The 27,521-nt window shown below is 45.9% G+C and overlaps 1 protein-coding gene across 1 annotated transcript in view; it reads left to right on the top strand.

The window, feature by feature from the left end:
• The window catches only part of kif28 (kinesin family member 28), a 52,584-nt gene that overhangs the window by 11,863 nt on the left and 13,200 nt on the right, over positions 1-27,521 (top strand). The window contains exons 6-18 of the mRNA XM_078230645.1: positions 1,303-1,457; positions 2,549-2,660; positions 6,053-6,120; positions 7,432-7,574; positions 8,939-9,060; positions 12,605-12,698; positions 15,343-15,403; positions 16,274-16,397; positions 18,751-18,895; positions 19,877-19,995; positions 21,169-21,276; positions 23,419-23,693; positions 26,428-26,562. Of these exons, the coding sequence (XP_078086771.1) occupies positions 1,303-1,457; positions 2,549-2,660; positions 6,053-6,120; positions 7,432-7,574; positions 8,939-9,060; positions 12,605-12,698; positions 15,343-15,403; positions 16,274-16,397; positions 18,751-18,895; positions 19,877-19,995; positions 21,169-21,276; positions 23,419-23,693; positions 26,428-26,562 (1,661 nt within the window). The remainder of the gene's footprint in view (positions 1-1,302; positions 1,458-2,548; positions 2,661-6,052; positions 6,121-7,431; positions 7,575-8,938; positions 9,061-12,604; positions 12,699-15,342; positions 15,404-16,273; positions 16,398-18,750; positions 18,896-19,876; positions 19,996-21,168; positions 21,277-23,418; positions 23,694-26,427; positions 26,563-27,521) is intronic.

The following is a 27,521-nucleotide window of genomic DNA, read 5'->3' as shown; positions in this document are numbered from 1 at the left end:
TTACAGATATTGGGAGCGGCGAGAGGCTTCATAAGGATTTGGAAATAAGGATGAAAAGTTTAAGATGGAGGTGTTGCTTAACTTGGAGCCAATGTAAGCCAGCAAGCACGGGCATGATAGGTGAACAGGTCTTGGTGCGAGTTAGGATGCGAGAAGCAGAATGCTGGATGAGTTCAATTTCAGAGAGGGTGCAAGAAGGAAGGTCAGTTTGGAGATATTGGAATAGTTAGGTCTGTTAAAAACCACTGAGAGACAGAAATTGGACGTGGTCATTTAAGCAGGGTCCTTTTCTCCAATAAATAAAAGCAAATTACTGCAGATGCTGGAATCTGAAACCAAAAGAGAAAATGCTGGAAAATCTCAGCAGGTCTGGCAGCATCTGTGAGGAGAGAAAAGGGCTGATGTTTCGAGGGGCGGCACAGTAGCACAGTGGTTAGCACTGCTGCTTCACAGCTCCAAGGACCTGGGTTCAATTCCTGGCTTGGGTCACTGTCTGTGTGGAGTTTGCACATTCTCCTCGTGTCTGCATGGGTTTCCTCCGGGTGCTCCGGTTTCCTCCCACAGTCCAAAGATGTGCGGGTTAGGTTGATTGGTCATGCTAAAAAAAATTGCCCTTAGTGTCCTGGGATGCGTAGGTTAGAGGGAAAATATCTAGGGATATGGGGGTAGGGCCTGGGTCGGATTGTGGTCGGTGCAGACCCGATGGGCCGAATGGCCTCTTTCTGTGCTGTAGGGTTTCTGAAATTTCTGAGTCCAGATGACCCTTTGCCAAAGCTAAAAGGCATAAAAAGTGGGAGATATTTATACTGCAGGGGGAGGGAATGAAAGATGAGTCATAGCCACAAAAACAAGGGGAAAGGCTGCTAATGGCAGCCCATAGAGAGAATAGAAGGTGTGAATGTCCAAACGGCAGAGAAGCTGAAACCTGGCGGTAAACTGTGACAGATGAAGATGTCGGGAGAGGGTGGAGATGGTTGGGAGAGACGTAAAATTGAGAAAAAGGGGGACAGGGGAAGCAAAGGGGGAGAAAATGTAAGGAAAGGGAGGATAAAATAGACAGAAAGTTTATAATGTTGACCAATTTAATAGATTCTCTTGCTGCTATATTCCAAATGACAAGCATTTTAGTTAATTGGGGCTGGTTCAAATAAAGAACAAAAGGAAAAGGAGTTCAACGCCAAACACGTCATTGTATATTTACTGGAGATTACATTAAGGAAAAGAACAGAGAAAGTGGTGAATGTCACAGCTGCTGATTGTAGAACACAAACTGTTTATTCTGTTTGATGTGCTTTCACTCAGGTGTTTTTAAAAGACAACTTAACAAAGCAGTCTGACATAAACTTGGTGGATTTGGCTGGCAGTGAGAGACAGAGAGCCTCTGGTTCGGAGGGGGACCGGCTGAGAGAGGGAAGCGCCATCAACCTCAGCTTAACCACCCTGGGCAACGTCATCAGGTGGGTGTAATAACTCCACGGAGGCGGAGGTCCCGTCACCATAAGTTCCTTTATTGCAATACAAGCTATGCAACAGAGTGCTCTCTGTTGCTTCCTGCTTCAGCAGGCAGAGAGACTGACACACCTGCTCTAAATAGGGAACATGAGGCTCCCTGATTGGGCCATTAATTAGGACTCATCAGGGACATCTTTTTGTTTTCAACCAAATAAACGAAATCAAATTAACTCAGGGACAACTCAAAAGTGGCAGCTCCCTAAAAGAAGGGGAACCGCCCGAAACAAAAAACAAAGCAGAAAGGACTCATCAGGGAGTTCATACTCGAGCAGGCCAACCTCATTAGCCTGACTGAAGTCATCACAGTGGGACAACACAGAAAGCAAACTGCGCTCGGGAACGTGGGTAAAGTCGAGGTTATGGGAATTTAAATCTTCTGTTTAGTTTTGTCTCCACCTTCAGTAAAATATTCCCTTTCAGACTTACAGAGGAGCTGTACATTCCGGGGATTTCGCGGTGAATTCACATCCATCTCTTTGCATCTCTGTTGACTCGGCTGCTCTGGTCTTGGAGATTTGAAAGGTGTTTTCCCCAAAGTCGTCCATGAACAACATGAGCGTGTGTGTGTGTGTGTGTGTGTGTGTGCGGGTGTTTGGGTGTGTTTGTGAGTGTGTGTGAGGGTGTGTGTGTGCGGGTGTTTGGGTGTGTTTGTGAGTGTGTGTGAGGGTGTGTGTGTGGGGGTGTTTGGATGTGTTTGTGAGTGTGTGTGAGGGTGTGTGTGTGGGGGTGTTTGGATGTGTTTGTGAGTGTGTGTGAGGGTGTGTGTGTGGGGGTGTTTGGATGTGTTTGTGAGTGTGTGTGTGTGTGTGTGCGGGTGTTTGGGTGTGTTTGTGAGTGTGTGTGAGGGTGTGTGTGTGGGGGTGTTTGGATGTGTTTGTGAGTGTGTGTGTGTGTGTGTGTGTGTGTGTGCGGGTGTTTGGGTGTGTTTGTGAGTGTGTGTGAGGGTGTGTGTGTGGGGGTGTTTGGATGGTAAAATCGGGCCCTCAGTGTTTTATGGAACGAACCAAGGTTTCATTTATCCTGTATTTCTTTCCAGTGCCTTAGCAGAAATAGCCATGGGGAAGAAGGTGCTACACGTGCCTTACAGGAACTCCACACTCACCAAACTACTGCAATCAGCCCTGGGAGGAAACAGTAAGACTATGATGGTAAATGCTTACTCAGCAAAAGGTACAATCCACTCTGACCTCCTGATAAGCAAGTACTTTCTTATTTTCTCTTTCTCAGTCAGTCTTGCTGGCCTCTGCCTCACACCGTGAGGTGGCCGACTGGCCTCTTCCTCCCAAATAGCTCCCGGTGTCGCAGGCAGCAGTTTCAGATTCACGGGCTGGACATGGCATTGGGATCAGAACCACATTCAGTAATCAAAACCCTGTGTGAAACTGTGTCTGTTTTTTATGCAGTAATACACTGCATTATGGTAAAATAATCCCAGGCATTCATTAACCAAAAATATTTGAATAGTTATTCCAATTTAATTTTATATATCATGGAACACCCACAGTGCAGAAAAAGGCACTCTTTAAGCCTGCATTGACCACAATCCCAACCAGGCCCCATCCCCGTAACCCCACATATATTATTTTTTATTATTCATTCGTGGGACATGGGCGTCGCTGGCCGGGCCAGCATTTATTGTCTATCCCTAGTTGCCCAAGGGCAGTTGAGAGTCAATCACATTGCTGTGGCTCTGGAGTTACATGTAGGCCAGACCATGTAAGGACTTTCTTCCCCAAAAGGACATTGTGAACCAGATGGGTTTTTCTGACAATCGACAATGGTTTCATGGTCATCATTAGATCCTTAATTCCAGATTTTTTTTTACTGGATTCAAATTCCACCATCTGCCGTGACGGGATTTGAACCCGGGTTCCCAGAACATTAGCTGAGTATCTGGATTAATAGTCCAGCAATAATACCACTAGGCCATCACCTCCCCATATTTACCCTGCTAATCCCCCTGAGACTAAGGGGCAATTGACCATGGCCAATCCGTCTAATCTGCACATCTTTGGATTGTGAGAGGAAACCAGAGCACCCGGAGGAAACCCACGCAGACACGGGGCGAACGTGCAAACTGCACACAGACAGTGACCCGAGACCGGAATTGAACCTGGGACCTGGGGTTGTGAGGCAGCAGTGCTAACCACTGTGGCACTGTGCTGCCCAAATCAATTCAGTTACTTTGCACTGTGGGACCAAGTCATGTCCCCCTAATGATATCGTCACCAATTAAGTAAAAAAATGTCAGAAATGTCAAGAAGATGACTAGCTTTTCAAATAAATCATTCCGTTTACCATTTATACCTCAATACCATCTAAGCATCATCCTAAAACTATCCCCACACGTGGTGAAGCTGATGGGGCTGTATTAACACCTTTCAGAGAGTTACACTGTGTCCTTAATCACAGCCTCCTTCCATATGGATTCTTGAACATTGTCTTCATTCCCAGTTACTAAGAAAAGGGGAGGCATTACTGGTCCTGTAACCCAGAGACCCAAGGATAATGCTCTGGGGATCTGGGTTCAAATCCCACCATGGCGGAAGGTGAAATTTGAATTCAATAATAGTCTGGAATTAAAAGTCTAAAGATGACAATAAAAACCCATCTGGTTCACTAATGCCCTTTAGGGAAGGAAATCTGCTGTCCTTACCTGGTCTGGCCTACATGCAAGTCCAGGTTGATTCTTAGATGCCCTCAGGAATGGACAATAAATACGGCCCAGCCAGCCATGCCCACATCCCATGAACAAATAAAAAAAATTCAAGATGGGGAGTAAAGAATAAGGTCACTTAAACAGAGAGGAAAAACATCAGTTCTTCACGGAGTTAAGGAGGTACAATATCTGAGAACAGTAAAGAACATGAAAAAAAAACTCTGGCTCACCATTTTAGGCCCCAACATCTCCCATTATGTTATCAAATTGTGTTCTTAATACTTTTGCCATCACCACACTGTCAGTCAGGCCAATGAGTCATAGAATCCCTCCAGTGCAGAAAGAGGCCATTCAGCCCATCGAGTCTGCACCAACCACAATCCCACCCAGGCCCTTCTCCCGTAACCCCACACGTTTACCCTGCTAATCCCTCTGAAATCTAAGGGTCAATTTAGCACGGCCAATTGTTGGACTGTGGGAGGAAACCAGAGCACCCAGAGGAAACCCATGCAGACACAGGGAGAACATGCAGACTCCACACAGACAGTGACCTGAGGCCAGAATTGAACCTGGGACCTGGGGCTGTGAGGCAGCATTGCTAACCACTGTGCCACAGTGCCACCCAAAAAAAAACTACTTTTCTGTTGTTAATTCTTTAATTCCCTTTTGTTATAATATAGTTACATCCATGCAGCATCGTATTAAGTCATAACACTAAAGCTCAGTGCTTCAGGCAATGAATTTTGTTTGAAACGGAGTGACTTGTTCAATGAAGCAATCAGCAGACAATATCACTGCTCTCACAGTGCATTAGGGAACCTGCGTCACAATTCAGCATTAATTCTGCCTGTCTGGTTGTTTGCTTTTAAGATGCATTTCTATCTGATTTTCATCTGCACGTAACACCGTTTAATCAGAATCAGGACAACAGATGCTTATTCTGGGTCTGTTCACAGAAGTGCGGATGCTTACTGAGGATTGGACAATGTTCAGTTACATTCACAGCTCTTCAGATACCAGAGCAGTTTGTGTCCATGTGCAACAAGAGCTGGGTAACATTCAGGCAATGACCATCTCCAACAAGAGAGAATCTAACCATTGCCTCTTGACCTTGCAATTACCATCACTGAATCAATCCCCCGACATCAACATCCTGGGGGTTACCATTGACCAGAAACTGAACTGGGCCAGCCATAGAAATACAGTGGCTACAAAAGCAGGTCAGAATACTGCGGCGAGTAACTCACCTCCTGACTCCCCAAAGCCTGTCCACCGTCTACAAGGCACAAGTCAGGAGTGTGATGGAATACTCCCCACTTTCATGGATGAGTGCAGCTCCAACAAACACTCAAAGAGCTTGACGCCATCCAGGACAAAGCAGCCCACTTGAATGGCACTCCATCCACCTCCTCCACCCCAGTGTTCACTGGTAGCAGTGTGTAGCATTTACAAGATGCACTGCAACAACTCAAGGAACCTCCTTTGACATCACCTTCCAAACCCACAACCTCTAGCACTTAGAAGAAGAGGAGAAGCCACCACATGCAAGCTCCCCTCAAAGTCACTCACCATCCTGGCTTGGAACGATATTATTGTTCCTTCACTGTTGCTGGGTCAAACACCTACCTACACTCCTTGGACTGCAGTGGTTCAAGAAGGTGGCTCACCACCACCTTCTTAAGGGCAACTAGAGAAATGCAACAAATTCTGGCCTTCCCTGTGACACATTATGTGAATGAATAAAAAATAATCTATTCTACAATAGGAGACATGGGAGAAGCTAAAATGTAACTGGTGAACCATTCTCAGTCCTGCCATTCCTCAATTTCAGTGCAATTTCCAAAACATAGCTTTCTACCTGAATTGAGAACTGTTTTACAGATTGCGACAGTCAGTCCAGCTGACATCTGCTTTGAGGAAACACTTTCAACATTACGTTACGCTGAAAGGTAAAACTCGTGTGAATTTGATTCGGGGTTTGAAAGAGGAATTTGACTTGCATTCATACTTACTGATCTCAAGGTATCCTAAAAGATATTACAGCCACTGTAGGGCTGTTCGAGTGGAGTCACTCTTCTAATGTAGAAAATGTAACAGCCAATTTCTACACAACCCGCAGTAATATGATGGCAACTAGGTCTTCCAATATTGGTCAAATTGGAAGAATTGGCCTGAGCACCAGGGAGAACTTTACTGCTTTATTTCCACATGAGGGGCCAGGCAGGGTCTCAGTTTGAACATTAGAAAGACATCACTCCTGTACCAATGGCACACAGTACTGCAGTGTCAGCTAAGAGAGCAAAACCATGAATGTAGCCCAATCCATCACGCAAACCAGCCTCCCATCCATTGACTCTGTCTACACTTCCCGCTGCCTTGGCAAAGCAGCCAGCATAATTAAGGACCCCACGCACCCCGGACATTCTCTCTTCCACCTTTTTCCATCGGAAAAAAGATACAAAAGTCTGAGGTCACGTGCCAACCGATTCAAGAACAGCTTCTTCCCTGCTGCCGTCAGACTTTTGAATGGACTTACCTTGCATTAAGTTGCTCTTTCTCTACACCCTAGCTATGACTGCAACACTACATTCTGCACTCTCTCATTTCCTTCTCTATGAATGGTATGCTTTGTCTGTATAGCGCTCAAGAAACAATACTTTTCACTGTATGTTAATACACGTGACAATAATAAATCAAATCAAATCAAAATCAGATAGCAAGTGTCTGGAGTGGAACTTGAACCCACAACTTTCTAATGTTGAGGGAGGAGTACTTCTCACTGAGCCATGGCTGATAACCACCAGCTAGTGCTCTGTGCATAAATGCACATTGAATCAAGTGGCTAAATAAAACACGAGGTGGAATTCTCCGACTATTCCCGCCTCACCGCCGCTGCCAGCGAGAACGGAGAATTTGGTGCTCAGCCAAATCTTCATTCACTGCAGCGGGACTGGAAAATCCCAGCCGCGGGCGAGATTGGAGAATCTGGCCCATGATTTTTTTTTGTAATTAAAATTTTTCACGGGATATTTCTCAGACTAAGTGTTCTTTCTTTTTCCATGTAACTTTCCTCTTGCCCTCTACCATTTCCCTCTGGGAAGCATTCACAGGAGCTGGGAGGATAGTGGGGGAGTGGCGGTGACCCGGTCTATCTCCGCGAATGTGTTTACTACTTTAATCTGTGCAGTTGGAATTTGTAAAAATAACCTTTAGGAAATGTTATAATTACCATCGTATTCCTCCCGTTTTCATGACTAAAGGACTAAGGATATCCAGAACAAGGCGGTCATAAATGAAAATCCAACAGAACAACTCATACAAGAGCTGAGGACAGAGAATACTAAACTGCGATCAACAATCACCAAGATTAGGAACTCTGGGCAAAGAGTAGAGGAAGAAACAAGTGCGTATCTGTGATTGTTCTAGCAGAATATAATTTTTCTTATTGATTTAAACTGCAGTCTACTCTTAGACACAAACACATTTGAAAATTGAATGAGATCTCACAGAATCGTAAGTCCATGAGCTATAAGCAACCACCAGGCAGGCAGTGCTGTTAATTTTCCTGTTACCTAGATTTCAAAAGCAAGAGTAGATATTTTTGAACTCTGGATGTGATTTAAATTTGAAGGTAACAGGACACATTGACAAAGTAATTAGCAAAGCTTCCTAAATATCGAGGCATTGGGCACAACAAGAGGGAAACTATGCTGAATTTTTATAATGTGGAGATGCCGGTGTTGGACTGGGGTAGGCACAGTAAGAAGTCTCACGACACCAGGTTAAAGTCCAGCAGGTTTATCTGGTAGCACGAGCTTTCGGAGCGCTGCCCCTTCATCAGGTGAGTGGAGAGTTGGGTTCACAAGGAGAGTTGTGAACCCAACTCTCCACTCACCTGATGAAGGGGCAGTGCTCCAAAAGCTCGTGCTCCCAGATAAACCTGTTGGACTTTAACCTGGTGTTGTGGAATTTTTATAAAGCTCTGGTTATGGCCACAACTATAGTATTCTGTCCAGTTCTGATCACCACATTTTAGGAAAGATGTAAACGTCTTTGAGAGGGTGCAGCGGAGATTTACCAGCATGGTTCCAAGGATGGTTCCTGGATGGAACGGTGGCACACTGGTCAGCACTGCTGCCTCACAGCACAGGGACCTGGGTTCGATTCCCGGCTTGGGTTACTGTCTGTGTGGAGTTTGCACGTTCTCCCCATGTCTGTGTGGGTTTCCTCCCACAGTCCAAAGATGTGCGGGTAAGGTTGATTGGCCATGCTAAATTGCCCCTTAGTGTCAGGGGGATTAACAGGGTAAATACATGGGGTTACGGGGATAGGGCCTGAGTGGGATTGTGGTGGGTACAGACTCGATGGGCCGAATGGCTTCCTTCTGCACTGTAGGGATTCTATTTTATTCTATGAGGGATTCAAGCTACAATGTTAAAATTGAGTTGTTCTCCTTGGAGCGGGAGAGGTACAGAGGGATACAAGACTGTAGTGTATTTAGATAAGGTAGACAATGATAAATCTTCCTCTTAGCTGATTGTACAAGGACTAGGAGACTTGGATGTAAGATTTTGGACAGGAGATTCCAGGGAAAGAGGGCTATGTGAGGAAGAACGCAGTGAGTGGTCAAGAGTAGATTTCTTAAGAATCGCCCCTTCCACCCTCAAGCCCAAACTCTGACACCGACATCTCCTTTGCATGAAACTCACTCCCCCTCTGTACATTTGGAAGGTTTATTGCAAAATCACGCTGCCCTTCTCTCGCTAGAAGAGTTACGACGTGCACTGGCTGAGAACGAGCTCGAGATGGCAGAGATTCAGACTTCGTGGGAGCAATGTCTCGAGAGGGCGCAGAAAGAATGGGAGCAGCAATATCAAACTCTAACACAGGTTAGAATGAGCGACATGTGACCGATCGAGTCTTCACCATTGCTCGGAGCTCTCGCTAGGACGGCCATTCAGCCAGAGTTTTCACCAGCACCAAGCAAACATGCTGCAGAGGCTGGAAATCTGGAAAGGAAATTGGTGGAAATACTCAGCAAGCCTGGCAGCGTCTGTGGAAAGGGGAAGAGGGTGAACTGAAAGGCCATCAACTTTAAACATTAACTTGGGGTGGGATTCACTGCCACCCAACCCCCCTTCCCAGCCTGTTTCCTGGCAGCGGGAGGTGGCACATCGTCAGCCAGTGGCAGGATCTTCTGGTTCCACCGCTGTCAGTGGAATTTCCCATTGAATCCACCCTCCGCCATTGGGAAAGCCGCGGTGCGGTTGCGCCGTCACGGGAACTGCCGGCGGGAAGGGCAGGGAAATGACTCCATTGGGTTCTCTCTCTACGGACACTGCCAGCACTGCAGAGTGTTTCCAGCAGTTTCTGTTTATATTTCACCAGTGTAACCATTTTTCCACATTGTCCAAATGCTTTTCTTAAATATTGCAATGTGCTTTAGATCAGCCCAATGGAGGAACAAGGCGAGTGTGTGGCCCTCCTTCATCTCAGTGGGCCACAAGATCGAAACCAGGCTTGTTCACTAATTATGACCTTGAATAATGTTAAGTAGATTTAGTACACACCGAATATTTCATAATGAGTTATCGAAAATGTTTAATTTATGTATCAATAGAACCGGCATCAGTTTCAAGTGGTGAAAAAAAAGGAACCTTTCTGTTTGATTGGACACAGAGGGAGCGCACGGCTCTCACAATCAATGTTGTGAGCAAGCAGCTGTAATAAATCTCCAGAGGCAGAAGTCCCTTCACCAAAATCCCCTTATTTACAATTCCAACAGCAGGACACAGAGTGCTGTCAGTCAGCAGTCTATCTTCGGGAGTGCCAGAGGAACTGACACTCCCTGTTAAATACGAGGAAAAGACTCCCTAATTGACCCATCAATTGACTCCTTAATCAGGGAGTTCATATTCCAATCGGCCAACCTCAATGTCCTGATTGAAGTCATTACACAGCACGCACCTCACTTCACTTGCCCTTGCTTTACGTAGAAACTAGAAGCAGGAGTAGGCCATTCGGCCCATCAAGCTTGCTCCTTCATTCATTATGATCATGGCTGATCATCAAATTCAGTATCCTGATTCCCCCTTCTCTCCATATCATTTGATCCCTTTAGCCCCAAGAGCTATGTCTAATTTCTTCTAATTTACATGCATATCACTTCAGTTATACCGACTGGAAATAAACTATGCAGATGGAAGCAAGTGGAATGTAGCAACCATACGTGTGGGCAACAGTCACAAAAATGCCGCACTCAGGATCCTGACGGGCCACATATTGCCCGCCACTGCTTGAGACATTCCATTCCACAACTGCTCTGCCCAAGGCCCATTGTCTACTCAGGGTCACCCCAGCCATTTTCTTGTCAGTTTTTTGTCAGTGATGGTGTGCTATTACCTTCCATACTGAAGGCAGGCTCCCGGCCTACTCCAGATCGAACGGGAACTGAGCCCGCATTGTGAGTGTCATCCAGGCTCATTGCTCCCCTATTCTTTCAACACACGGCAGCTAAAATATTAGATTATTCAGAAGCTAAGCCATTATAAAAAATGTTCCCACGAAAATCCATTTACTCCCGCTGTTTTGCGGTAACGTAGTGGTTATGTCATTGGACTAGGAATCCTGGGGGCTTGACTAATCTACAGTGATCTGAGCTCAATTCCCACCTTGGTGGCTGATAAACACATTTTTTTAAAGTCTGGGCCAGTGGAATACATTAAACTGGATTTTCACAATGGCCCACCCAGCCCAATCAGTGGAAGGAAGGCTCCCAGTCTGCTCACTGCATGATTCCAGACCCACAGCAAGGTGGTTGATTCTTAACTGCCCTCTGGGGTGGCCCAGCAAGCCATTCAGTTCAAGTTCAATTTGGGATTAATGTTGGCCTTACCAGCGATGCCCATGTCCCACGAACGAATAAAGCAAAATAACCCGCCTGTCAAAGCTCAGTGCCGGGGCTCATACAGGAATATTAACACATTGCGAATAATATGAAATAGGAGCAAGTCGGGATACTTGGAGCTCAGTGGGAGCAAGTCCAAAGAAATGAAATAAAATGGCTTCTGTTGGCGAATCCCTGCAGTAGAGGGAGCTTAGTGACCAAAGGGAAGTGTACATTGAGGAGAAGGGCTGATGTCCAAAACAACAAGCCAAGTAGAAGGAGACTATTCACAACTTGGAACATCTGTCTTCATTTCAGTAGCTGCTTTGTTACTTTTATAGACGCACTAATCTCAAGAGCGTACTTGTCGCTGTCAATTTAACCCAGCTGGCTTGAATATTTTGTGTCTGTTATTTGTGGGATGTGGCACGCTACCGCAAAACAACGGTAGGAAGCGGATTTTCATGGGGGCATTTTTATAATGGCACAGCTTCTGAATGCAGGCTCAATTCCCGTTCTATCTGGAGTAGGCCTGGAGCCTGCCCCTGAGAGTGGGAGGTAATAGCAAACCACCACTGTCTACAAACTGACAAGAAAATGGCTGGAGGTGACCCTGAGCAGATAATGAGCATTGGGCAGAGCACTCTCTAACAAGGATAACATTTATTACCCATGTCTAATTGTCCTTGAGGAGATGGCGTCAAGATTCCTATAGGGGGATGGGAGGGGATCATAAACCAAAATATCCACATCTACCAGAGGACTCCCAACTGAAGAAACCACAATAGTTTTGATTTTTGTAACTTTAACTTTAAAACCACTCGGAATCAACATAAATTAAACATGAAATAGCAGGCAAATGATACTTCAAATAAAATGGTACATTTCACTAGTCAGTATAACAGAGTAACGTCTTAGGCAACCACAAACATTTCCCCATTGCTATGTATGGCATTACATGGCTACACTGTTCCCCTTTATTTCTGATGTGGAGATGCCGGCGTTGGACTGGGGTAAACACAGTAAGAAGTTTAACAACACCAGGTTAAAGTCCAACAGGTTTATTTGGTAGCAAAAGCCACAAGCTTTCGGAGCTTTAAGCCCCTTCTTCAGGTGAGAAGGGGCAGAAGGCTCCGAAAGCTTGTGGCTTTTGCTACCAAATAAACTTGTTGACTTTAACCTGGTGTTGTTAAACTTCTTACCCCCTTTATTTCCACAGGAAAGGTCAGGGATTCTATTCAACAACAGCTTTCAACCCAGATACTGGAAACAATGGGTTTGATTATCTTCAGCGAGACACATGTCTACGAACCTCTCTCCCTCGTGTCACAACAGTCCTGATGGTGTGGCTGTCTAGAATTCCTTTTCAATCAATCAACCAATAACACCCCAATTCACAGTTTGACCATTTCCGGTAAAACACTGAGCTCTATAGTACCTCTGAACAATTCACGCAGCCCTCCAGGTTTTACCTTACTCCCAGGAAGGTGAGTTCAAGTAATACGAGATGGAACATTACTGATCGTTTGATAAATTTGTTTTTCCAGGAAAGGCAGATGATCCAGATGTTCCCCTATCTGTCGAATGTCAATGTGGACCCACAGCTGTCTGCCTTTGTCAAGCTCTTCATCCGAGATGGTAGTGACCTCTCACCCCTGTCTTACTGTGCTCAGAGCCAAGTCGGAGTTTCACTAGCTGTCCTTTCTCATTGTTCTTTCCATCTTAATCTGGATTATAGTCAACTCACTTTCCAAATTAAAATGATCTGATTCATTCTGACAGCCTCTTGGGTGTGATTTAAACTGGGAAAGAAAAGTGAAGAGTCTAATTTATTTGATGAGCTGCCTTCTGCAGCTATGCTCCTTTTCTTTAGGAATTACACAGATGAGCAATCTTGTTTCCTGGCCTCCTATTTAGCTAAAGTTCTTTTTGCTTTCACCTTCTGTCATTTAATCACTCCTACTCTCTAACTCTCACTGATATCCTCTCCCGCTCCTGCTCTTTTTAAGCCTCCCCTGTCCTCAGCTCCGCAGTTGCTTAAAGGCTTTTTAAAAATCTTCCAGCTCTGGTAAAAGATCCTTGAGCTAAAACATTAAGCCCAATTTCCGAGGAGTCGGAGAGGGAGTAGAGATGAACTTGTAGTGACCATGTGGGGTTTCCTGGGGAGCTGAAAATGTATTGGGGCACTGACTGCCCCACCAAGCCTAACTGCAGGAACTCACCTGAGACAGAGGCCGGAATTTTAATGGCACACCCACCCCAGAATCGGAGCGGGCGAGTCTCGCTGAACTCCATGGGGGAGGCGGTGGCCTAGTGGTATTATTGTTAGACTATTAATCCAGAAACTCAGCTAATGTTCTGAGCACCAGGGTTCGAATCCCGCCACGGCAGATGGTGGAATTTGAATTCAATAAAAATATCTGGAATTAAGAATCTATTGATGACCATGAAACCATTATCGATTGTCGGAAAAACCCATCTGGTTCACTAATGTCCTTTAGAGAAGGAAATCTGCCATCCTTACCCAGATCTGGCCTGCATGCGACCCCAGAGCCACAGCAATGTGGTTGACTCTCAACTGCCCTCCAAGGGCAACTAGGAACGGGCAATAAATGCTGGCCCAGCCAGCGACACCCATGTCCCACGAATGAATTTTTAAAAAAATTCTCTGTTGGCCTCACGCCTGATTTTACGAGCCTCGCCTGAGCAAGGTCATAAAATACTGACCAGAGAATAGGAAGAAGAGATCCTGGGGAAAAGGGGTCAGCAGGGAAGGGCCCAGAAGGAAGAAACATATCAGGCCAGAATTCTTCTTTCCCCATTTGATGGCTTTTTTCCCTTCTGGGGAGTGGGGGAGGGAGACACGGTGGGAAGTGGTTTGTCACCTGGTTACATCTCCTGCTCCTCTTGGCCCACAAGCAGTGCTATATCTGGTCGTCCCCAATGCCCTTTAGTTGTTCATTCTCCTTGGCCCTGGGAAATCAGACCTGAAGAAATTAAATGTAAAAGTCTGTTAAAAGAAATCTGAGGCAAGCCATCTCATCAACAGACTTAAATAATAGGCCTGGCTCTTGAGAACTTGCCTGACCCATGACAAATTGTTCAAACTCTCCCATTGGAATCATTTAGCAGGTAATCGTGAACTGCCCATGCCTTCACGATTACCTGCTAAATGATTCCAATGGAATCACTGTGACAATCTTGGTGACAATCGCTGCTGTCTTAATGCTCCCCCATCCGGACACTGAAGAGGCAGTTCAGCTCCATGGAGCAGAGAATTTTAATGCAAAGTCAGAGTGAGTGTTGAGAGGTTGTAAGAAAAAAACACCAAAATGAGGGAGTCACCCAGTCTGTCATTTATCAGATGGTTAGGTTTATATTTATGGGAGACAATAGAATCATAGAATCCCTGTTGTGCAGAAGGAGGCCATCTGGCCCCTTGAGTCTGCGCCAACTCTCCAGAAGAGCATCTTACCCAGGCCCATTCCACCTCCTCCAGCCCCCAACTCTCCAAAAGAGCCTCATACCCAGGTCCACTACCAACCGCCACCCCCCCCCACCCACCCACCCACCCACCCCCATCCCCCACACCCCCACCCACCCCCCATCCCCACCCCCACTCAATCCATGTAACCCCACGCATTTACCGTGGCTAATCCACCTAGCCTACACTTTTTTGGGCACGAAGGGACAATTTAACATGGTCATTCCACCTAACCTCCACATCTTTGGACTGTGGGAGGAAACTGGAGCGCCCGGAGGAAACCCACGCAGACACAGGGAGAACGTAGAGACTGCGCGCAGATGGTGACCGGGACTGAACCCGGGTCCCTGGCACTGTGAGGCAGCAGTGCTAACCACTGTGCCACCCTTGCCTGACCTGTCCTGCACCTGACTCTGAATCCATAGCAATGAGGTTGACACTTATCGTGCCTGTGGAATGACCTGGAACACCACTGAGTTCAAGGGCAATTAGGGATGGGCAACAGGTGCTGGCCCTCTCTGTAGCACCCACATCCTCTGAAAGAATTGTTTTATAATTATGGATGTAGAGTTCAACTAGGGATCAATAAGATCTGCATTTCAGTGTCTCGCCAATGCGTGTTATTCTATTCAGTTTGCACACTTTGAGAAGGTAGCTGGAGTGCAGGTTTATGTGACCCATGAGGTTACTCAAACATGGACCCTCCCTGTTCTTGGTCCACCTGATTTTAAGGAATGATATGCCTTCACCAGCGGGTCTCACATGTGTTGATTATTTTAGATTGCCCGTGTTTTGTTTCAGGAGAGACGGTCATTGGACAATCCAGTAATTTCTCACAGGTTGTCGTAATTAAAGGACTCGGGTATGTGGAATCTTTTTAAAAAAATATTTTCAGGCTGTTTGATAGTCAGTTGGAATATTCAGCATTGTACCAGTACAATAGCGAGGTTATTGAAAGTGATAATATGTAAATGAGGGGCTACTTACACCCACAGATTTAATGATTACAAAATACTAATATTTTACTTTCTTCATAGAAACCCTACAGTGCAGAATGAGGCCATTCGGCCTATCAAGTCTGCACCGACAACAATCTGACCCAGGCCCTATCCTTGTAAACCTCTGCATTTACCCCACTAATCCCTCAGACACGAAGAGTCAATTTAGCATGGCCAATCCACCATGGACTGTGGGAGGAAACCGGAGCACCCGGAGGAAACCCATGGGGAGAACGTGCAAACCCCACACAGACAGTGACCCAAGCCGGGAATCGAACCCAGGTCCCTGGCGCTGTGAGGCAGCAGTGCTAACCACTGTGCCACCGTGAGGTGTATTTCTCATTTGTATCCGGTCAGATTTTTATTAAACTATGAACGTAATAGAGCAAACAAGGAGAAAGGTCTGCTTGCGGAGTCAATGATTGCAGTGAAAAGCATGAGTAAAGTTAGGAAATTTCACTGTAGAGTTCCTGGAACACACTGCTTTACGAGAGTGAATGTCGCAGAGACCATTGCATTTTGTAATAGAAAATTTGCTAAATATTTGAAGCAAAGATGCAAGGCTGTGAGTGAATTGCGCAAGCAAGCCCACAATGGGCTGAATGGTCTCCCGTGTTGTGAAGTTCTATAGTCCTATGGTGGGTTATGCTGTAAGATAGTGGAGTCTATATTATGAGGTCTTTATTGCTTCAATAAATGAGGCTTGAATAAATGAGGTTATTTTTCCTCTTTAGTATTGCCGATAAACACGTCACCATCACAAACCGGGACAATAAAGTAACTCTGGAGCCACACGGACAAGCTAAAGTGACTATAAACGGGGTCACTGTCCTTACTAAAGTTCAACTTAGACATTTGGTAAGTCAGTCGCTCTTAGTTCTTCATGCAGGCTGATGTGTCGTATGTGATCTGTCAGCCATAGTATCCCCCGCACCTCCACATCACAGGGTTTTGTGTTCAGACATTGAGCACAAAAATCCAGATTAATACTCCATTTTAGAGAATCCCTACAGTGCAGAAGGAGGCCATTTGGCCCATTGAGTCTGCACCGACTCTCCAACAGAGCATCTTACCCAGGCTCGCCCTCCAGCCTTATCCCCGTAATCCCACCTATTTACCCTACAAATCCCCCTAACCTACAGATTTTGAGACACGAAGGGGCAATTTAGCATGGCCAATCCACCAAGCTGCACATCTTTGAACTGTGGGAGGAAACCGGAGCATCTGGACATAGACACAGGGAGAGCGTACAAACTCCACACAGTCACTCAAGGCCGGGATCGAACCTGGGTCTGGCACTGAGAGGCAGCAGTGCTAATCACTGGTGCTAACCATTGAAGGAGTGCAGCACTGTTGAAAGTGCTGTGTTTTGAATGAGATGTTGAACTGAGACCGCATCTGCCTAACTTGGTGGATATAAAAGTCAGCACAAGTCAGGAGTGTGATGGAATACTCTCCAATTGCCTGGATGAGTGCAGCTCCAACAACACTCAAGAAACTCACAGCATTCAGGACAAAGCAGCCCACTTGATTGCTACCCCATCCACAAACCTTCATTCCTTCCAACACCCACGAACAGTGACAGCCGTGTGTACCATCTACAAGATGCACTGCAGCAACTCATTAAGATTCTTTAGGCAGCACTTTACAAATCCATGACCACTACCATCTGGAAGGATGATTACAGCAGATACCTGGGAACACAACCACCTGGAAGTTCCCCTCCAAGTCACTCACCTTCCTGACTTGGAAATATATCATCGTTCCTTCACTGTCACTGGGTCTAAATCCTGGAATGCCCTCCCTAACAGCATTGTGGGTGTACCTACACCCCAGGGACTACAGGAGTACAAGAAGGCAGCTCACCACCACCTTTACTGATTAGGGAGAATGTTACAGCGATACAGAGGGAGGACACCTTGGTGGGTTCATGCAGTGAGGCCATATGGATAGAACTCAGGAACAGGAGTGATGCAACCATACTGTTGGGGTTGTACTACAGACCTCCCAACAGCCGGCGTGAAGGAACTGATACATCATCAGATTATGGGAAGGTGTAAAAACCACAGGGTTGTTGTGAGGGGCAATTTTAATCTCCAATATAGACTAGGATTCCTTTAGTGCCAGGGGCTTGGACGGGGCAGAATTTGTTCAGTGTGTCCAAGAATGCTTCTTGAGGCAATATGTAGGTAGTCCATCTTGGGAAGGGGCTATCTTAGACCTGGTTCTGGGAAACGAGCCCGGACAGGGGATTGATGTCTCAGTGGGGGGCCATTTTGGGAACAATGATCACAATTCTATCAATTTCAAGATACTTGTAGAAAAGAATAGAAGTCCCAGAGTGAAAGCACTAAACTGGAAGAACCATCACTGACCCACTATAGAAGAAAGAATGTGGATCACCTGAAAATGAAGATGGATTTCTGGGAGCAAGATTGACCTCCTGAAAAAGGAGATGGATCTCCCGGAACGTTCTGAGGCTGGAAGATGGACCCAACCCCTCCAGGACACCAAATCCGGAATGTCCACCTGCAAATGCTCCTTTCTCCCCCACCCACTGCTGTGGTGTTCCAGGGTCAGGCTTGCAGGTGGTCTCCATCTTGAACTCTGGGGTTAGGCCCAGGCATTGTTCAGGTGGGTTCCAACATCTCATGGCAGGTTGTTCCAGATGTGTTTCGCACCGACGTGTTTTCCTGCTGTTGCTGTGGAGAATCCAGCTGTAGGTGGTCAGGCCCCCACCGGCCTCCCGTTAGCAGGATGGAAAGGAGGTTGACGCTGGCCTCTAGCGGGTTTCCATATCCGCCGTAGCGAGCACCAGTGGAAGATCCTGCTGTAAATTCACACCGGTGTAAAACCGAACTTTGGGCCTCCCACCATCTCCTCCGTTCCACCGGCAGGGATCTCGCGATGCAGATCAACTTCGACACAACCAGAAGATCCCGCTGGCAGGAAGGGGTGGAATTTCCTGCACATTGGGATGAATTTTTCCGTCCCGCCCACCACGGGAATTGGAGTGGGCGAGGGACGGACCTTGGGCGGAATTTTCCGGTTTCAAGGCGAGCAAGGCCAGAAAATCCCGCCCATTGTGTCTATAAGGTTCCGAATAGATGATGGGAGTGAATTGTTACATTTTGCCCAAGGTAATGTTACATTATCAGAAAACATGGCAACTCATGAATGACAAGCCTTTGTTTAACATTGTGTACCTCAGGATCGAGTTATTCTGGGATCCAACAGCACCTACCTTTACATGGGACTGCCACGCGAGCGGAACGCTGAGGATTTAAGCAAATATGATTATGATTTTTTCCAGTCAGAGCTGGCTGCAGTAGAAGGTTTTAACAGAGATGCTCTTGGTAAGCGGCAGAGGAGGCTGGCGATATGCTAGTGTTATGGTTATGGTCTTGGACTAGTAATCCAGAGGTCAGGAGTTCAAAACCCACCATAGCAAGTTGTAAAACCAACTGCAATCAATTTGCTAATGGCACTAGGGTAAAATGGCTGTCCGATTGTCATTAAAAACCCCAAAAGCATCTACCCTGTGTCTGTTAGAGCCTACACTTGCCTCCAATCCTGCAGAACATGATTGACTCTTAACAAGTTTTTATTTATTAGTCACAAGTAGGCTTACATTCACACTGCAATGAAGTTACTGTGAAAATCCCTAGTTACCACACTCCGGCACCTGTTCGGGTACACTGAGGGAGAATTTAGCATATTAGCCAATACGCCTAATTTAGCCAATACACCTAACCAGCACGTCTTTCAGACTGTGGGAGGAAACCGGAGCACCCGGAGGAAACCCACACAGACACAGGGAGAACATGCAGACTCCACACAAACAGTGACCCAAGCCAGGAATCGAACCCGGGTCCCTGGTCGCTGTGAGGTAGCAGTGCTAACCACTGTGCCACTGTGCTGCCCTTTTGAAGTAGCCCCTCAGTTGCAGAGGTTATTGATAATTAAAATACATAATAAGTGCAGCCTGATCCCATGAGCAAATCTTTATATAAGTCAACCGTTATGTGAAAAACTTTCTAGTTAAAAATAACAGAAAGTTTTGGTGCTGCTGGTTGTACACAAACTTCAGGAATCCTCAGTATGGTGATTCCTGATCATTTTTCTAATAGACTTAATATAAACCATGAAGGGATTATAGCCCTTGACAAATGCTATGGATTACATTAAATCGTATATCTACATTTCCTTCTGCTAACACTGCAGTCATATTTTAATCAGCTCAAGTGTACAGAATATTGCGTTTAGGGCTGGGAAAAGTGATATGTAACTACTGCTCGCACTTTGTGGCCCCACTAACTTTCTCACCATCCCCTGAGCAGCTCCTGCAGGGCAAAACAAGAAGGTAGACCCGAGTGTGCTTGCTGTGTTCCTTGATTACATCAGGGTGAAGCCTATGGTGACGGAAGCAAACCAGATCAGCAAAGAGTTAAATAAGGTAATCTCTCCACTTCTCTTCCCCGAGAGTATCTCACAATCTTCCTCCTCCTTCACCCAGGCTGGCGAACACTGTCATAGAGTGAAAACCTACATTTACATAACGCCGTCCACATCCTCAGGGATTCCCAAAATGCTTTACAATGGCGTATGTCTAGAGTAAAAATGAAACATAGAAACATAGGAGGCGGGATTCTCTGGTCTTGCTCGACCCGAGACTGGAAAATCCCGCCCAAGGTCAATGGACCTTCCCATTGTCCACCCCTCACCCGCTCCGATTCCCGAGCTATATCTAATTTCTTCTTCAAATCATACAACATTTTGGCCTCACCTACTTTCTGTGATAGCGAATGCTACACATTCGCCACTCTGGGTGAAGACATTTCTCCTCACCTCAGTCCTAAAAGGTTTACCCCATATCCTCAAACAATTACCCCCAGTTCTGGACTCCCCAGATGACTTTGTAGCCACTCTCCCCATATCAGCAACTCATGGATTAATGAACTAAGTTAATGATGTTTTTAATGATTGTTGTCCAAGACACCAGGAAAATACTCTGCTCTTCTTTGAATAGTTGCCACCCTATCTTTTCTATCCACCTGAGGGGAAACGATGGCCTAGTGGTATTATCACTAGATTATTAATCCAGAAGCCCAGCTAATGTTCTGGGGACCCGGGTTCGAATCCTGCCACGGCAGATGGTGGAATTCGAATTCAATTTTAAAAAATCTGGAATGAAGAGTCTACTGATGACCATGAAACCATTGTCAATTTTCAGAAAAACCCCATCTGGCTCACTAATGTCCTTTAGGGTCTGCTCTACATGTGACTCCGGAGCCACAGCAATGTGACTCTCAACTGCCTACTGAAATGGCCAAGCAAGCCACTCAGTTCAAGGACAACTAGGGATTGGGCAACAAATGTTGGCCATCCAGCGACACCCATGTCCCATGAATGAATAAAAAAAAGTGTGTTTGCTATTTTAATCTGAAGTCTGAAAAGATATGGCCTCAGGTTAATGTCTAATATGAAAGAGGACACCCCGGATGGATTAGTGGAGCACTGTACTGATGTGACAGTGTGCTCAAGTTGACTGTTAGCTCTTGGAGTTATTGAAAAGTTTGAGTGTGTTTTTGTTGATGTTTGAACAACTGTTTCAATTGCTTGATCCCAGGATCTCAAGTTTGAATTGGAAGTGAAGAACCTGGCATTAACAGATTCCAGGGGCCATGACCTGGTAAAGGAGGTGATGGTGAAAGTGACAAATATATTGACTCAGCAGGTACAAAGGAATGTGCTCATACCTGATGTGATTTGATTTATTATTGACACATGTTGGGATACAATGAAAAGTATTGTTTCTTGTGTGCTGTACAGCTGAAACATACCGTTCATAGAGTACATAGGGGAGAAGGAGAGGAGAGGGTGCAGAATGTAGCATTCCAGTCATAGCTAGGGTGTAGAGAAAGATCAATTTAATATAAGGTAGGTCCATTCAAAAGTCTGATGGCAGCAAGGAAGAAGCTATTCTTGAGTCGGTTGGTATGTGATTTCAGGCTTTCGTATCTTTTTCCCGACAGAATAAGATGGAACAGAGAATATCCGGAGTGCGTGGGGTCCTTAATTATGCTGGCTGCTTTTCTGAGGCAGCGGGAACTGTAGGCAGAGTCAATGGATGGGAGGCGCATTTGTGTGATGGTCTGGGCTACATTCACAACCTTTTGTAGTTTCTTGCGGTCTTGGTCACCTCACGTGTTGATACCAATTGTCCAATTTTCCCATTTTTATATCTGTTTTCCTATCCTGAGCACTGTTCAATATTAAGGTAATATAGGTATCACTGGTGGCTGTGGAAGGGGTGGTGATGGTGAAGTGGTAATGTCTCAGAGCTGGTAATCCAGAGGCCCACATTAATGTTCTTGTGACATTGGTTCAAATCTCATCATGGCAGCTGGCAGAATTTAGAAGTCAAATAATAAATCTGGAATACAAAGCTCGTCTCAGTAATCATGACCATAAAACTGTCAATTGTTGTAAAGACCTATCTGGTTCACTGATGTCCTTTAGGGAAGGAAATCTGCCGTCCTTACCCGGTCTGGCCTGCATGTGACTCCAGGCCCACAGCAATGTAGTTGACTCTTAACTGCCCTCCGAAATGTCCTAGCAAGCCACTCAGTTCAAGGGCAGTTAGGGAGGGGCAATAAATGCTGACCCAGCCAGCGCCGCCCTCATCCATTGAAAGAGTAAAAAAGGAGAAAAGTTGCAATAGATAAGGCTATGTCAAAAAGATTACCTCTGGAATGAATTGTTGGGTTAGTCAACAGGAATAACCCTGTGAAAACGATTTGAGCAGATCCTCATACAATGGCACAAGGATGTCCTAAACTGGGGTAAATTTTGAACTGAAACTATCAATAGAGAGTTGTGTAAATCTATGTTACTTATGGATCTCCTGGTGAATTGACTAGAGAAACGTTGTCAGAAACCTCGGAGCAAATTACCCCCCAACATCATCAGACGATGAGAGATTTTTAGACTCCCATCTCTTGGAGTAAACGATCACTCATTTAAGCAAGTTCTCACTCCGAACTAAATGTGACCCTATACACACAATAACTGCTGATGCTGAGTTGCCCAGGTTTGAGGGATGGAGTATAGAAGCAGGGAGGTCATGCTGCAACTGTACAAGGTGCTGGTGAGGCCGCACCTAGACTACTGTGTACAGTTTTGGTCTCCTTATTTAAGAAAGGATGTATTGGCTTTGGAAGGGGTGCAGAGAAGGTTCACTAGGTTGATTCCGGAGATGAGGGGGTTGGCTTATGAGGAGAGATTGAGCAGACTGGGCCTGTACTCTTTGGAGTTTATAAGGTTGAGGGGAGATCTTATAGAGACATATAAGATAATGAAGGGGCTAGACAGGGTAGAAGCAGCGAGGTTGTTTCCACTTACAATGGAAACAAGAACTAGGGGGCATAGCCTCAAAATACGGGGGAGTCAATTTAGAACAGAGTTGAGGAGGAACTTCTTCTCCCAGAGGGTAGTGAATCTTTGGAATTCTCTGCCCAATGAAGCGGTAGAGGCTACCTCATTAAATGTGTTTAAGTCACAGATAGATAGGTTTTTAGCCAATAAGGGAATTAAGGGTTATGGGGAGCGGGCGGGTAAGTGGAACTGAACCCACTATCAGATCAGCCATGATCTTATTGAATTGTGGAGCAGGCTTGAGGGGCCAGATGGCCGACTCCTGCTCCTATTTCTTATGTTCTTATGAACAGAACAGTTTTGTTGCTGAAATAAGTTTACTGGAACTTAGAGCATGCACGTATATACAAATATATATTATATGTAAATACAATAGGTATACAGCATATCCTTGGGCAGTGAATTGAAAGGACTGATCCCAGTTTATTCTCCAATGTAACAGGTGTGGGTCTGGTCAAGGGCCAAGTTTGTGAACAGAAAGTTCATCATGGAGGACATTTATCAGCGTTTTGTAGATGGAGAGAAGATTTCTGTGGAGAGAGAAAGTGATCCATTCTGGGACCCGATTGAGGCAGTCCATTTAGGTACTGCATATGTCTGGCTCCAGTCTCTGAACTATTGTATTACATTGGAAGAACATGTGGAATTTCACAATTCCCAGGGTGAGGAGGAGGCCATTTTACAGATGAACCTGGTGCCATGCTCCCCAACTGGACAGTAAGTTCCTAAATGGACCCTTGTATTGTTCTTTCAAAAGTATCATTCAAGTCAAAATGCGTACTAATACTTTGCACATCTGCTTTGAGCCTGGGAGGCAGTACCAAAGCGAATGAGGTGAAAGCTTATAAGACAGCTAACAATAAAATCACTCGACCACAGTAAATATATCTCACAGATACATCTCACAGAGAATTACAGCACAAAAGGAGGCTATTCAGCCCATTGTATCTGTGCTGGCTCTTCCGTATACATTAAAATGAATCCTACTCTGTTCTCTCCCCATAGCCCTGTGAGTTCCTTTACTTCATGTACTGGACGGGTACATGAGTAGGGAGGGAATAGAGGGATACGGGCCGGATAAGGGCAGAAGGTTTATTTTTTGTACTTTGATTAGAGCATCATGATCGGCACGGGCTTGGAGGGCCGAAGGGCCTGATCCTGTGCTGCACTTTGTTCTTAGTCATAGAGTTTTTCAGCTCAAAAAGAGGCCCTTTGGCCCATCATGTCTGCGATGTCTTGTCCAATTTTCCTTTGTTGAAAGCAGTGGTCTCTGCCCCAGCCCCTCCTGGTGGGGAAATGTTCCCTGCTGCAACAATACCTGCAGGTATAGATTATACGGGATGTTGTGGAATAACTCAGTCGCTTCCAGAAAAGAGTGAGGGACTGGTTTCAAAGTGTTATTCTGACACAGTAAGCAAGAATCAATCTTGGGGAATCCAGGGCTGGCTCTGAAGGTTTACAATGAAGTCACCTTTTTATACACAGTTAGTCACATACGCACGATTATCCCCTTCTAATCTTGTCCCTTTATCTTCACTTTCATGAACAGACTGGGAATAGAGGGATACAAACGCATGGTCTAGTTGGGCACATGAGCGGCGCAGGCTTGGAGGGCCGAAGAGCCTGTTCCTGTGCTGTATTGTTCTTTGTTCTACCCCATAAGCCACTGTATTCAAAGGTTTCTCCTCTGCCATTACTGCCAACTCTAGCATGATGCCATCACTAAACATCACACCCCTCCCCCACCTGCCCGCCCCAGCCACCCCACATCAGCTTTCCACAGGGACCGCTCTCTCCATGTCACATTGTCCACCCCTTTATTATGTCCAACTCCCCATCCCCCTCCCACGGCACCTTCCCTTGCAATCAGAGAAGGAGCTACACCTGTCCTTTACCTCCACCCTCCTCACCGTTCAAGGCCCCAAACATTCCTTTCAGGTTAAGCAACATTTCACTTCAATTTAATCTACTATATTCACAGCTCCCAATGCGTTCACCCCTACATTGGGGAGACTGGACACAGACTGGGTTGTTTTTTCAGAAGGAACTCTTCAAAATGCAGCTAATGAAAATACAACAAAACTTACTCCAACTTATAAATCAAAGAAAGGGTTTAATAAAGAAACATCATTACTCCAAACTTGGGGCCTCGCCCTGGGCCACTCCAACCTCCCCACAATTCTACATAGTTCCTTATTTATAGTGAATCAGCTGGTCAGCTGACTATTACATCACTCTGTAATTGGTTCCATGTTTTACTGGGTCAGCTGACCCTTACATCTTGTTCCCATTGGTCACATTACATCCAATACAAAGTTGTCACCGGTTACATTCTAACATGGGTGTGGGACACTCGGCCTGCAAGCATGACCCCAATCCTCTTGTCATTTGCCATTTTAACTCAGCACCTTGCTCTTATATCCATCCTTGGCCTGCTGCAATGCTCCAATGAGGCCTACCATGCAAGCTGGAGGAGCAGCATCTCATCTTCCAAATAGGCACGTTACAGCCCTCAGTATTCCTGATGAAGGAGCACTCACTCGCCTGATGAAGGAGCAGAGCTCCGAAAGCTCGTGTTCCAAATAAACCTGTTGGACTTTAACCTGGTGTCGTGAGACGTCTTACTGTGCCCTCAGGACTCAACATTGAGTTCAACAACTTTAGACTGTGACCTTTCATCTTGATCCTTTTTTTATATCCAAAGTATTTTTTGTCCCAATACAAAACCAACCCCCATCCTCTCCCTGCCCCCACCCCACTGATGTGGAGATGCCGGTGTTGGACTGGGGTGGGCACAGTAAGAAGTCTCATAATATCAGGTTAAAGTTCAACAGGTTTATTTGGTAGTACGAACTTTCGGAGCGCTGCTCCTTCATCAGGTGAGTGGAGAGTTGGATTTACAAACAGTCTGTGCCTATATATGCCCTGTTTGTGAACCCAACTCTTCACTCACCTGATAAAGGAGAAGCTCTTTGAAAGCTTGTGCTACCAAATAAACCTGTTGGACTTTAACCTGGTGTTGTGAGACTTCTTATTGTGCACCCGCCCCCCACCCCGCCCTCCCCACTGAGTCATCTGTCACTTGTTCTTAAGTTTAGCTTGCATTGAGCTTTATCCTCTCATTAACAAATTCCAATATCTTACCTTTAAGCAACTACCAGCACCTTCAGCTGCCAAATGCCTCTCCTTGCTCCCACCAATCACTGACCTACTCTTCTCCAGCTGCTCCACCCTCTCTTACACAGTATTTAATCCACTACATTCTTCCCTTTCTTTAACTCTGAAGAAGAGTCGTACGGACGCAAAACATTAACACTATTTTCTCTCTTCACAGATGCTGCCGGACCTGCTGAGGTTTTCCAGCATTTTCTGCTTTTTGTTTTCGTTTGCGACCGCTCCTTTATTCGATTTGTTTTCAGAGTCCTAAATAAGTTTTCATTTTTTTCTCCAGACCTCTGGGAGAAGATGGGATCCTCATTGACCCCACAGAGTTACTGGGCCAGAGACTAGATTTTCAAGTTCAGATCATTCAATGCTTGGGAATCAAATGGCTGAAACAGAACAGCAAGAGAGGAATTCAGATTCGGTGAGAACGTCCCTCATTATGGAAGGAAACATTATGATTGCTCGGTCAATGGGTATCAGTCAGGCTGATGGACCTCCATGAACCAACCAGAGGGATGGACAAACTGTTACACAACATCGCCACCTTGTCAGTTGGTCCCAAAGTTTGGGAGACACTTTGTGTCTCCCGAATTCCCCAGTCCTTTTCCTGCCAGATCAGTTATCCAGTTCCCTTTTGGATTCGCATTCCAGGGAATTCCATCCCATGAATGTTCATGTTAGTGTCCAATGTTGCACTTGTCATTCTGTGGCACGTGGCTGAAGCCGCAGACCTGGTTGGTCTTCCCTTCTATGTATTATAAAGGACATTATCGGAGATCGCTCTCAGAGGGAATCATTAAAATGTTGTAAGTGAATTCAAAGCCCTATAAGGATTCAGCCAGGCAGCAACCAGAGATGGACCCACATGTAGATGGTACTGACAGCACCCCTCAGTTTTGTACCTGGACCGAGCGTCCCCTCTATCTTTCCCACCACATCCAGGACACCAGACTCTCTCCACTCAGCCCTCTATGCCCCTAAATCTACCCTCTCCTTCCTGTGTATTCCCCTTCCACTTTTCCATGCTCCCATCCCCACCCCAACTCCCCTCACTCCAGACTTACCCTCACCAGTTTTGAGCCTTCATAGAATTCCTACAGTGCAGAAGGAGGCCATTCAGCCCATCGAGTCTGCGCGGACCACAATCCTACCCAAGCCCTATCCCCATAACCCCACGGCCAATCAACCTACCCTACACATCTTTGGACTGTGGGAGAAAACCGGAGCACCCGGATGAAACCCACGCAGACAAGGGGAGAACGTGCAAACTCCACAAGCTGGGAATTGAACCTGGGTCCCTAGTGCTGTGAGGCAGCAGTGCTAACCACTGTGCCACCATACCACCATGTGAGGAGTCATTCTCCTGTTGTCCTCCTTTGT

Source organism: Mustelus asterias, chromosome 15 (genome assembly GCF_964213995.1).
Source record: "Mustelus asterias chromosome 15, sMusAst1.hap1.1, whole genome shotgun sequence".
NCBI lineage: Eukaryota > Metazoa > Chordata > Chondrichthyes > Carcharhiniformes > Triakidae > Mustelus > Mustelus asterias.
Note: the sequence above shows the minus strand (reverse complement) of the source record. Positions and strands in the feature narration are given on the sequence as shown.